The 13,282-nt window shown below is 47.1% G+C and overlaps 1 protein-coding gene across 2 annotated transcripts; it reads right to left on the reverse strand.

Annotated features, from left to right (window-relative positions):
* Positions 1-779: 779 nt before the first annotated feature.
* Positions 780-11,887, reverse strand: ZNF783 (zinc finger protein 783). Of its 2 annotated transcripts, none has more exons than XM_072652390.1 (7): positions 11,690-11,887; positions 9,267-9,668; positions 9,051-9,177; positions 8,700-8,816; positions 7,773-7,901; positions 4,844-4,960; positions 780-2,895 (listed from the first exon to the last, which is right to left on the reverse strand). In XM_072652390.1, the coding sequence occupies exons 1-7, from the start codon at positions 11,711-11,713 to the stop codon at positions 2,060-2,062; spliced, it is 1,752 nt and encodes a 583-aa protein (XP_072508491.1). In that variant the 5' UTR covers positions 11,714-11,887; the 3' UTR covers positions 780-2,059. The 2 variants fall into 2 exon arrangements, with proteins under 2 accessions (XP_072508491.1, XP_072508490.1); XM_072652389.1 differs by lacking the exon at positions 11,690-11,887 and adding an exon at positions 11,161-11,595.
* Positions 11,888-13,282: the final 1,395 nt, after the last annotated feature.

The raw sequence follows: 13,282 nt of genomic DNA on the forward strand, positions 1-13,282 counted from the left end.
CCCCCACGGCAGTGCCCAGGAGTAAAAGAGGGGAGGTGGGAGATGGCTCTTCTCAATGGGCCCCCCCAGCCCCCAGGAAGAGGAGCCAGCCACGCTGGAAATCGGGCTGCCGACTGGTGCCTAAAATTCTTTCTTTGAGATTTGGCTTTTACAAAAGCTTTTGTCCCCTGTTGCCTAATACAGCTACGTTCAGTTTTCTCAGCTGTTCTTCCCTTGTTATTCCTAAGAACAAATTTGGATGGGGGGGGAGAATGGGGAAATGAGTAGAAGGGTGAGTCTTAAACCCCCGCCCCCAACAGGACTTTTATATTAGTTCTTATTGTGGTCCAACAATGGCCTTTCAAAAAAAAAAAAGCATGAAAGGAATTATCATCCCCAACCAAGAGATCAAAAAGGTGGGACCTAGAGAAATCTTGTGATTTTCCCAAATGACAAAAGGTTGAAAAGTCTAGCATTCTGTGTCCCATTTTGGGCTCATTCTACTTCACTTATGATGAGTGAGTTGAACAACTTAATCAGTAGAGTCCATATGCACCAGAACAGGTTCATCGGTTGTTTTTTTGAAATAGGTAAAATTTTTAAACAAAGCCTAAAGGCTCCTAAGCTGAGTTGGTTGAAGGTCACTGATAGCCGGATCAGCAGCCTTCTTCTCTGCTGGGGAAGGCTGTTGGGGTTTTTTGTCATCTATAGACGTTTGGCTAGAATCACATTACACATGAGCAGATACTATCCGGGAGAACTGGATTTTTTCCCCCATAAAAGCACAAGTCAAATTTGGATGAAATAATAGATACCATTGTATAGTGGAAAAAACAGTGGTAGAAACAAGTTTGAATGTCCAATGAAGTCAGGCTATCTTGAACCTCATTTATCTGTATCATCTCTACAAAAGGAAGATGATGATCCTTGTCTCAGATACCTCAGCTGTGAGGGCAGCCCTTTATAAACCATAAAGAGTTACAGAGATGTAAGATAATTATTATTACTAGAGATGTAAAAGAACTTGAGATAAAAAAATTAGGGAAAATGCTAGATAAATGTCACACCTACTCCAGTGGCCTGAGGATGGTGATCACAGGCTTTAGAATCCTAGCTAGCTCATGGCTTAGTCCTCCTAAAAGACTGAAGCTTTCTTTTGAGCTTTCTGTGGGTGGGCGTATACAGACACACATGTACATATACATTTGCGTGCAGAGTACGTGTGCTTATACATACACATACACTATATATATGTGTACATACACAGAGCCAGATGTATTGTGTGCAAACCTCTCTGTACATGCACACTCAGAGCCACAACATGGTAATTTCCTCTCTACGTGCACACTCGGAGCCACAGCATGGTAACTTCCTACACACACACCCCCAGAGGCACTGTGTCAACTTCTACTAAGTCCTTCCTGTACTGTTTTGAGATAACTCAGACCACTTATACAAGCAGTAATAATAAAAAAAAAAACTCCATTGGAAAAAGAAATTCAAGACAAATATCAGAACAACAAAAAAGGAAAAATCACGACAGTGATTCTCTTCAATACATGTTGCTCCAGAGGCCTGAGTATACAGAACAGCACGTGGACCCCTACCCAAGCTCCACTGGCAGAGGGGACTGAGGAAGTTCCCAGGTAGGTTACACTGGGGCTCGTGGAAGAGATCAATTAATATGCCCAAGTCCCAGCCCACCAGCTGTGCCAAGTGCTAAGCCTTTCCTCCACCCCCACCAAGAACCCATCTCCTTTGATTCCTGGGCTCAGTGATCCTGAGGGACAGGTACCAGACTTGGACAATAGAAAATGTAAGTTTCTGAGCACTCTCATGATTCCAATTACATGTCACCTGCCCAACGTTCTAGTACAAAGAAAAAGAAAATTTCCTAAATCGTCCTAGGGCGAGATCTCTGCCAAACGGAGGGAACAGTGCCAGGCAGGTGGAGATAAAGGGCTTTGCTATTCTCCAGGCTGAGCAGCAGCATGAAGATAGCAGGCTCTTGCCTCTACAGGTGCAGCAGGGCCCTATTGTAAGGTGAGGAGCTTACCCCACCCCAAGGGGTCCTTTGGGCTCAACCTTCCTCAGCACGGCTGGGGCGGGCCAGAGCCAGACTTCCTCTTTTGGCACAGTGAGGGCTGTCCTGATGCTTCCTGGAGTGGGTTTGCATGTGGACAGCCAGGTGGTGGTTGCGATTGAAAGTCCTACCACACTCAGAGCACTGGTAGGGCCGTTCACCAGTATGGATGCGCTGATGGCGGAATAGATCTGAGGGTCTCCGGAAACCCTTGCCACAATAGGAGCAGGTGGGACAGCCCTGGCTGTTGCCTGTGTGCAAGCGCTGGTGCAGCAAGAGGCTCTTCCGCTGCTCAAACAGGCGCAGGCACTCGCTGCAGTGGTAGAGCCTGGATGTCCGGCTGGATGATGGACGCTGCTCCTGGCATGGCCTTCCAGCCAGGGCTTGGTGGCTCTCTGCCTCATCGGGAAGCCACTGGATGATGGGGCCAGGCACCACCACCTCCCCCGGCTCCAAGGAGGCAGGAGTCCCTCCCCATGTGTCTGGCCAGCTGCCCTGGGCTGCCCAGTCCTCATCCTCCACGTGGCTCCGCTGGTGAATGGTCAGGTTGATCTTCAGCCTGAAGCTCTGCCCACAGTCTGGACATGGGAAGGCCCGCTCTCTCCGGCGTGGGAGGACACGAGGTGGCTCACTAGCAGCAGGAGGTGGGGGCTTCTCCCTCCCCCGACTCCTTGGCAGACTGGGGTGTGGATGCTCCCTTGGCTCAGCCATGTCTTCTCTGCCTCCCTCAGAAACCGTGTGCTCTGCTTCGCTGGAGCCCTGCCCCAAGGCTGGCTGCTGCAGGACTGCCTCATCCACTTGACTCTCTGTTTTGATGCTCACAAGTCCATTATCTGGTGAAAAGAATCCACATGTGGTCCTTCAAACAAACCAAGGTCATTTCCACCTCCAAGCTAATCAAAATTGCACCCTTTATTCCAGTCCAACTCAAGTCCTCCCATCCTCCCATGAAGTTTTCCTTAACCCCTGCCAAACCTGGGATTCTCTCCCTTCTCCAGATTTAATAATACAGAATCCCTGCCTGCTTAAGCTGGTAGGACCTTCAGATCATTGACCCCAACCCTCTCGGTTCACAGATGAGGAAACTAAAGTTGAGAGAGGCAATGACTTTCCCAAAGTCACAATGCAAGTTGGTGAAAGGATTAGTGATCAAGGGCAAGTAACAAGAAATACTAAGATTAAAAAAAATGCAGTGTTTTCTTTGACTGGAATTCTTTCTTGGCTCCAGTAAGAGAAGGTTAAAGGCAGAGACCTGCTGAAAATGAGGAGAACAAAAGCTGCTCTGGTCCTCAGCAATGCCTGAGAGCTCCAGACAACAACCAAGAAATATCCACCTGGGCTTGCCAGCCACCTTCTTCGCCTGTTCAAATGCCACCCCCTTTATGAAGCCTTCCCTGACTGCTCAAAGTCCTTTAGCACTTACAGTCTGCACCACACCACCCAGTACTGGATTCCACCTTGCCTTGCACCATTTTGTTTTCCCAAAAAGTCTGTCCTTCTAAAAGGCAGAGGTTGTGGTTCTATCATTTTCTCAAATAAAATAATGTAAAGAAAGTGGTGTGTAGACTTTAAAGCATTATCTAAACCATGAACTATTTTTGTTATTATCATCATTCTATCTCCTCCATAACAGACGTCTGATAAATAAATATTGCCCGCCTACCTGCAGTAGACCAGCTTCAGTGGCAGGACCAAGAAAGACTAAGCTACAAGAGCTATGAGAGACCTCATTTCTCCTACAAAACTGCTACACCAGCGGGTGGCAGGCCTCGTCCTTCTCCTCCTTCCCTTCTCACCATCCACCCAAAATGGCAAGCCAGGTCTTCTATCCAAGGCTCATCCAAAGTCAGCACAGACAACAGAGACCTCCCAGTGCAGGACAGGGAAAAGAACACTAGCTGTAGAGTCACCAAGACTTGAGTTCGAATCCCACCTCTGATAGTTATCATCTGGATTACTTTGGATCAGTCACATTACTTCCCTGGGCCTCAGTTTCCTCATCTGTAAAACCAGGAGGCTGGCCTAGTTGGCCTAGCTGGTCCTATCCATCTCCAAACCAGTGAATACTGAACCTCTTCCTGAGAAGGTGCAAGGAATGCCTGTGATTGACTCCTAGAGATGGTGAGGGCCTCTACAATCAGTTTCTGAGTCCTGTGGGAGTAGCCTGTTGGGAGCGGAGTCCATTCCACACTAAGGTCAGTGGAAAGTTAGCAATGGGGATAAATGAAGCTTGGCAGCTTGGCCACAGGATACTGGCCAGTGAACAAGTAGAAGCCCCAAGACAGGATAAATGGTAAAGGGGTGAAGAACTTAGAATCTAGATCTTCCTGTTTCCCAAACCCCCTAGAAGAGGAGGTAAGCACATCACCACCACAATACTCCCCGGGGGCAGAACCAAGTAGCTGAGCTGAAGTTGGCAACTGCAGAGAAGAAGCAGAACCTCTGGAGACTACACTCAATCAGCCAAGTAGAGCTGACTTTTTTCCCCCACTGGCTACAGAGTGGGTATCCTGGTTCAGTGAACAGAAGGCTAGGGCTGGAGTCAGGAAGACCTGAATTCAGATTAAGCCTCAGACACTTACTAGTTACGTGACCCTGGGCAAGTCACTTAACCTTGTTTTCTTCAATTTCCTCAACTACAAAATGGGGATAACAACAGCACCTACCTCCCAGGATTGTTCTGAGGATCAAATAAGATAATATTTGTAATATGCTTATCAGTACAGCGCTGGACATGTAGGAAGCACTTAATACATGTTTTTTCCTTCCCCTATCACTTACCCAGTCTCAGGTAGGGCAGGATTTCCCTTTGTGGGAAGGCTGATGCTTCTTCCCCATCTGGGGGTTCTTCCTCCTGTTTAATCGAGGACAAAACATTGATGCCAGCTTGGGGGGGCTCTGTGAGAAAGAGAATCCCATTAAGGTCTTCCTTGGATGCTAGATGTCATTACTGGTACAAGAATGGGACTCAGCATCACTGTTTCCCCAGCAGGTGTGAAACATCTTTGCACACCCTAAGCAGATACCTACTGGTAAAGGCGGATCCCCATCGGGTTCCAGATGAGGACCTGAAGTCAGTCACCCATCAACCATGGCTCAGGAGGTTAGAGCACAGAGTTAATGAGGCCAAGAAGCCCAGGTTGCTGTCAGCCTGTTAATGACAAAAACTGACATTTCTATAGTGCTTTAGGTTTTACACACATTTTCTAATCAATCCTAGGAAGTAAGTGGCACCTGCCCATTCTGGTCACTGTACAGGTGAGGAAACTGAGACTCAGGGGAAGGAATAGTTTGTCCACAGTCACTCAGCTACCAAGGGTCAGGACTGGCACTGGAGTCAGATCTCCTAACAGTAGGTCTAGAACTTCTCACTCCTCAGTCCCAACATGGGCAGGTTAAGTCCCTGAGGACAGACTATAAAAGACTGCCAGAGGACTGCAGATGACTCTCTCATCTAACCCACTGCCACTTCTTGAAAAATAGCTCTAAAGGGCACATAGTTGGTCAGTAGAATTGTCCTCCTATAAATAACACCCTGAGGGTACAGTGCCTTGGGCTCAAGATTATAAAAGGTACAGAGAAAGAGAGACAGCTCCTACCCTTGGAAAACAACCTGGTGGCAGAGATCAGACATGTACATATACATATCAATAAGAAAATTCAGAAGGCAGGAGATGAAAGGAACATAGGTGAAAGCAAGTAGGGAGATGGTCAGTAGCAAAGGGCTGAGTCCTAAGAAAGCAAACAATTCTGGAGAAGATTAGACAGTCTAAGACAGGAGGAAGAAAAAGGAGAGAGCCCCTGTATCTTTCTGAAAGGTACAGTGCTGACCTGTTGTTCTTCATGCCTGTGAAGGTCTACATAACAGAAAATGAGATTAAATTAAGTATTTCAGTCTACCTTAAGGAAATGTTTTGATCACCGGAAATACAACCCCCAAGACCTTTCTTCTTAAATGTCTTTGAAAAGAGAAAAAACAACTTTTTTGGGGTGACTCCCTTGTTTCTTCCACTGCAACCAAACTATTAGGCTCATAGTCCCCAAAGTCATCTGGCACTATCCTGATTCTGATTCAAATTTCCTCTCCCCAGGAGTAATGTAATCCCCTTTTTTTGCTTAGATAAATTCAAACCAGCCCTTGAAATAAAGCTTAAGTCCCACTTTTGCTAAAAAGATTTCCTAGACCATCTTGATCTCTCCTTTGATTTAATACACTTATTTTCTATGATCTTTACTTGGTAAAACAAAAACAAATGCACATGCCATTTCATGACATCTCTTGAAATGTCATCTTATCACAGTTAACAGTATTTAATTTTTCATCTATGTATATCTAATTTTTCTAACTAGATTGGAAGATCTTCTAAGAAAGAGACCACATCTTATAAGTAGGTAACAGCTGACATTTATGTAGAACTTCAAAGTACATAAAGTACTTTCTTCACAAAATCTCTGTGAAGTGTGTAGCGTAAATTATTCCCATTCTGCTAAGGGGAAACTAAGGTTAGAGAGAGGGTGACTTCACTATGGTCATAGCTGATACTGATTCTTTTCAGGGATCCATACCTGTGATTACCAAGCAGGACTAGAAACTGGAAAACTTTTCATCTACTTGGGAAGACAGGTTACTTGCATGTATAAAAATAAACATAAGGTAGCCATGTACTAAATGGGAAACAGAAGTCTGGTTCTGTGGTAGGGAACTTTGGAGTTAGAGTCAGAAGACATTGGTTCACAGTCTGGCCATTTATTCCAATTGGCCACAAATCAGTTTCTTAACTTCTCTGAGCCCCAGAGTTAAGATGAGGACAGCGTTCTAGAAACCTGTCAATTTTATATGAATTTGAGCTAGTACGATAAGTGTAAAATCAGCAGCCCAGACAGGAAGCTCTATCAGGAGATGGCCAAGGGGTCTGGTCAGAGAAGGCAGTCTCAAATAAGAGCACAGGATCCAAGGGTAAGGTTTGAAAGGGTCCTCAGGGACTATCTAGTCCAATTCTCTTATTTTACAGTTGAAGACACTAATACCCAGGGAGGGAAGTGAGTTGCTCAGGATCAAGTGAAGAGGTAGTGAGAATCAGAAGTGGGATTTCAATCCTGGTCCTCTAACTCCAGAGTTAGTGCTTATTACATTGTCCCATGGGACTTTGACTGGGCTTTCAAGAGGAGGCAGGATTCAAACAAATAAAGAAATGAGGGGAGGTCATCCTAGCCTGGAGGAATATTATAGCAATGACACAGAGGTAGGAAAATGCATAATCCATTTATGGAACAGTAAGTAAAAAAATATCCAGCTAGAACAGTGGAAAGAACGCTGGATTCCCTTGGTCAATAGATGTCAGGTCAACAGCCTGAACCTTGGCTCTGACATTTAACAGCAATATGAAAATGAATAAAGTGACTTCATCTCTGTGGGCCTCCACCAGTAAAACACTGGAACTTACTTACCTCACAGAGTTTGGAGAAAAGCACTTTGTAAACCTCAAATCTCTATGAAATTGTGAGTTATTACTATTATTGTTCTCTGAGTGTTAGAATAATGGGCTCTGCCCTAGAGCTCACTGTCCTCAGAAAATCCCATCCTTCCTCTCCCCTCTAGGAGAGCAGCAGCTACAGAAGAATCTCCGAATAGTTTCAGAAGTTGGGGCCCCAACCCATATGTCAACTGTTTTTTATCTACCTTCAGCTCCTACCCTGTCCTCTGACTCACCAGTTATGTTTGGTCCGGTCAGGCTTTCTCGAGCTTCTGGGCCTTGATGATCTGTAAGAACTGGTTCATCCTTTGTTTCCCCTTGGGCAGGTCGAAGTTGCTTGGAAATATACTCTGAAGAAGGTAAGTCTGGGGCAGGGGAAATTATACATAACTAATATTGAGTAGAATATAAAGGTCCAGGGAAGATTTTCCATATTCCCAGGATTCACCAGAAACCCCTTGGAATTTCTAACAGAAAACCTAATTCTCAGGCAGTTATTTTTCTCTGGGGTGATGCAGAATCGCTGCCTGCCTTGTACCTACACCTCTCTGAGAATTCTGATCAAATCTAGAATGCTAGTACTAGATAAGACATTAAAAATGATTTTGTCTAGGGGCTTCATTTTAAAGCCAAAAAAAAAAAAACCAAGGCCTATAATGATGAAACGATTTTACTCCCCAGCACTAGAAGCAGACTGATAACTGAAGTTTTGGATTGTCAGTCCAGTGTTTTCTGTTACTCCACACTGTATTAAGGGTAAAAGCAAATGGGCCTTTATCCTAGGAGACAAAGTCTCTCAGAATGTTAGCAAACTTTGGGAGGAAGAAGCTGGTCTGAATACAAAAGGAGACGCTCTGAAGGGCTGAGGTACAGAGAACAGAGAGGGAAATGGTTACTTCTTAGATTACAAGTCTGGAGTCCTGCACTTAACTCAGTCCTTATTACTGTGGCCTTGGCCACTATTTGCCCCACTCTGAGCCTCAATTTCACCCTTAGAAAATATAAATTGACATAAATACCAAATTCTACCCTTCCAAGGGTACAAAGGAAGTGCTAGTGGAGAAAACTGAGCACAAATCTGGAAGGAAATAAAAACCAATGGTAGTATTTCCTGATAGCATTTCATTCACAGAGTCTTCCATTTGTTTCTACCTCATACTTACTAGTACTTAGTTTTCCAGGACATGACACTTCGTCATCTGAGCCCCAGTGGTCTGTAAGGCATGGTTTTTCTCCTCGCTCAATCTGAGAGAGAATATCGGGCTTGGAAACAGCATAGTCTATGCACAGGATGGAGGAAGAGGATATAATCAGTCTGACTACTGGATGTGGGCAGGAAGATAGCCTGGAACACATTAGTGATGCACATACTGCCCTGTCTATGGAAAGATAAAGACCAGGCCTCCCACAAGTCAGCACCCAAAAGCATATGAGGCTGAGATCAAATCAAAGTTAATTCTACAAACTGAGTGACCCCTAGAAGCTTTTTAACGCGACCAAGTCTGGTACCTTACCCAGGGAGACCAGCATCTCATAGTTGCCCCTCATCACGTGCTTGTAAAGCTCCTTCTGCCACTCCTCCAGCTTGCCCCACTCCTGCTCCGAAAAATACACGGCCACATCATCAAACGTCAGGGGCACCTAGAACCACAAGTATCACACGCTCTCACACACATACACACAACCTTGGTCTCACCTGCTCCCACCATTTCTGGACTAGGAGAGATTACCTTGGGGACCTCGCCCTTGTTGCCTGGGGGGAGCCGCAGGATCCAGAAGTTCCTGTTTCTCAGCAGGTTCTCCATGTTCTCCAGCCTCCTCTGGAGCAGCCCATACTCCTGTAGCAGGGTGCCCAGCACAGCCCACCTGCCCTCCAGCTGGTTTTCAATTTCCACTGCTACCCTCTCACAGTCTGCTAGCTTTTTCTCTGCTGTCACTGTCCGACCCTCTAAGGTGAATAATCGGGCCAGGCACAAATCCACCTTTTTTTCCACAGCTTGAATGGCAGCCACCAGAGTCCACAGGGTGATCTCTGGGGAGTGCAAACAGGAGTCCTTCTCAGGAGACACCTGCAGAGTTGGGGAGGTCAGCAAAGCTCTCAAGGATCCAGACTGAACATCCTGCTCAAGGGCCTGTTAGCAAAGAGAATTAGAGATGGTCTCAAGATTATGGGATAGCACATTTTGTTTTATTTTTTAAAAGTCATCCACCACTCCAAAAAGAAACCTGGGAAGAACAACTCCTAAGCTCTAACAACACAGTTATTACTGCGTTCTCAATATTGTAGGGTTTTATACCATGCCACTCTAGCATAGGTCCTCATTATCTTATTACAATACATATTAGAATACAAGATTTTATTACAATACCTTAACAGGTATATCCACTTTCACTGTCCTCCAAACATTCTTTTTTGACAGCACCAGTCTAATCTTACTAAAACCATAAATTACAGAACAGCTGTCAATCTGAATTAGTAGAGTGGGTTTTTTTAATAGAGGATTCTCTAGTCTATACCAATTCTATATATAAAAATTTAGGCCAAAAAAGATCCACTGCCAAAATAATTTCAAGTCTCAAAATCCTACACCTGGAGAACAACAAAAAACAAAGTGTATATCAGAACATTTATAGCATCACTCTGTGGTAGCAGAAGGGTTACCAAGTAGATGCATGCCTATCAGTCAGAGAATGCCTTACAAACTGTGGTGCATGAACACACTGAAACTTAATACATCATGAGCCCAGTGAATGCAGGGAAGCATGAAAAGACTTAAATGAACTGATGCAAGGTAAGTATAACCAGGAAAATAAGGTGTACAGTTGCTAACTTACAGCAAGGTACATGTTGAAATAATGAAAGAATCAAAACAGAACGCAATGAAATTGTAAGAACCAAGCCTGGCCCCAAAGAAGGCACTGGAGAAGACACCTTCCCCTCATTTGTCTGCAGAGTTGGGGGACAATGGGTGTGGAATACTGCGGTCAATATCTGACTTTTGTGATATACTGACTAGTTTTGTGGAACTTTTTTCTTCTTCATTATAACAGAAGATGGCTAGCTGGGATAGGATTGGAGAAGAGAAATGTGGGTGATTAAAAAAAGGATCAATACAACATTTAAAACAAAGAATGAGCTAAGATATGAACAAATTCTAAAAGTCCCAAATTAATTACAACCAAAGCCAGCCATTGTCAAATACTAAAATCCCACTAATAAGAGGAAATTTGTTTTTCTTCCTCCAAATGAAAACTCAAACAGTAAAAACACTACTAACGACCTAATATTAAAAACTGAACTAGAGTCAAGAAAACTGGGTTTCTTAGTCCTGACTGTCACTAATTTGCTGCGTGGCCCCAGGTAGGATCCTTAAATCAATGGTACCTCTCATCCCTCAAAGAGCCACTGTTAATGGGGAAAGTCATGCTGCAAGAAAAAGCAGCTGTCGTTAGCAGTCTAAAATCACTTCAGAACCCTCCTGGCCCTGCGCTTGCGGCGATTCTTGTCCCTGACCGCCCACGTGCGCCGCGGGGAGGCCCCCAGTCAGGCGGGCACCGACGGCTAGGGGCATGACCGCCACCGAGGAAGCCTTTCTCCCTCGGCTGCAGGAGGCACGCACTTACACTAAGTGTGTACGTATGCATTCCACACACACATATTTCCGGGGTCTGCATTTCAATCTCATTGGTTTCCTTCGCAATCGCATGTATTCTACATCTTTAACCGCACCGCACCGCACCGCGCCGCACCGCACCGCGGGGCAAGGACTTCCCCGGAGCATCCTGCACACCAGCTCCATCGTCCTTTGTGTGATTAACATCTGCCCCCCCCAGGACCCCCGACAGGTCTCTGGTGGCCGAGGCGGGGCCGCGCCACAACGCCCTCCGCCCCCATCGCAGGTGGGCCCGCAGTGGGGGCGGGGAGGGGGCCCACGTTGCTCAGACGTCCGCACACTCGCGCCCTCGGGGCGGGGGCGTCCAGCCCAGGGCTCCCGGATCCACCCGCCCCCCAACACGGCCACGGCCGGGCAGGCCCGGCCCCGCGGGCGGAAACGCGCGGAAGGCCAGGGCAGCTGCGGGCGAAGGGCCGGGCCGCGCGCCAGAACGCGAGGACCCCCGCCCGCGCCGCTCCCCCTCCCCGCCTCGGGCTCACCGGAGCGGGCGCCGCCTCCGCCATGGTCCCCCGCCGCCCCGCTTGGGCGGGCCGGGCCGCTCGTCCCAGGCGGGAGGCGTCGGTGCCGGGGTGCCGAGCCAGAGCCGGCCCGCGGGCGAAGCTGTGGACACCAGCTGCACCCAGGAGCCGGAGCCTAGCAGCCCCACGGTCTGGGTGAAGCCCCGCCCCGGGCCCCAGGACCCGTGCCGCCGGGCCCAGCTCGAGCCAGCCCCGAGCGCCGACAGCGCCCCCTGCGGGCCGTAGGACCGCAAGGCGCGGCAGGCAGCGGGCCGCTTTGTTCGACCCGGGCTCTGGGCTTGGAAGCCGCGGACGCTGGCGAGACACCAAGTGGATTTTAAGAACACACTGCCAAGAAGCCGAACCTGTGCAGTATGCCTAACCTAGAGCAGTCAAGGCGGGGGTGGGGGAGGGAGGGAGGAGGGCTCTTTGTTCTGATGGGAAGGGAGGTGCATTCCCACCTGGGGCTGTCCTGAAAGTAAAAACAGCAGCATTCAAACTTAGCGACGTGAGCCCCCGGGGGCGGGGGCGTGCCCACCCCCGCCCCTCCCCAAGCCCTGGAGGCCTCGATCTTCTGAAAAGAAGGGTTGGCACAGCAACTCCTGGCTGGTCCCAGGCCCAGTGGAGCCTTCAGGTCCGTACAAGTCAGCTGAACTAAACTTACCCGTTTAGGACGAGCTCCTGGCTTCAGAGGGGCTGTTAGTGGAAGGAGGGAGAGGGTCAGGGAGCACCTGTCAGGGTGCACTTGGATGGGTAAAGAGAAAGGGGCGTCCAGCTGGAGGGGCACGGAACGAGTTGGGAAGGGCCGGCCCAGCCCTCGGGGCTTAGAACCAGCTCCATTCAACCTGACACTGCCACTGACTGCAACACTGGGCACATCACAATCTCTGCTGTCATCTTCAAAACGACTGATGTCTAAGGTTCCTTCCCAGTACGAACATATACATGAGATCGTAGGAATTATATTTGGAGTAAAAATGGAAAGCTTTCTCTTCCCTTCTCTCCTGCCTTGGACTCCGCAAATGAGTGTAATTTTAATTTACCACTTATCTAGTAAGGAGGTACTGACACAACACTCTATCCGAACTAGGAGATAAACTACACAAATACAGACTTGTCTAAAGTAGGCTGAAACCACTGCACCCCTCTACACACAGCAGGTGCTTAAAAATGTTTATTAGGTTGGCCATTTTTATTCTTACATGTAATTATATTTTTAAAATTGCCCTGAACCCATATAAGATTAACTCTCAATCATGAAAAATTTTAAAAATATAAATTATGTATTTCAAACTTCAATGTCCAATGGTGAGGATCACAAACCATTACCCCCACAACTCTTGGTCATGCTTTCCCATACCTTCTGCTAGGTATTTCATAGTGATATGTATTCTGCATGGCTCCACTCATAAAAGACACCTTTATGACAGGTAGTCATTTTTATCACTATTTGAGAGTAACTACTACACTTCCTTAAATCACTGTCCAGTAACCAAGGGAGCCTGTTTCCTCTCAAAGAAGGTCATAGGGCAGCACTAAGGACAGACCACTGGGGAAAGTACCAAGATCAACAGC

This window comes from Notamacropus eugenii, chromosome 3, assembly GCF_028372415.1.
Source record: "Notamacropus eugenii isolate mMacEug1 chromosome 3, mMacEug1.pri_v2, whole genome shotgun sequence".
NCBI lineage: Eukaryota > Metazoa > Chordata > Mammalia > Diprotodontia > Macropodidae > Notamacropus > Notamacropus eugenii.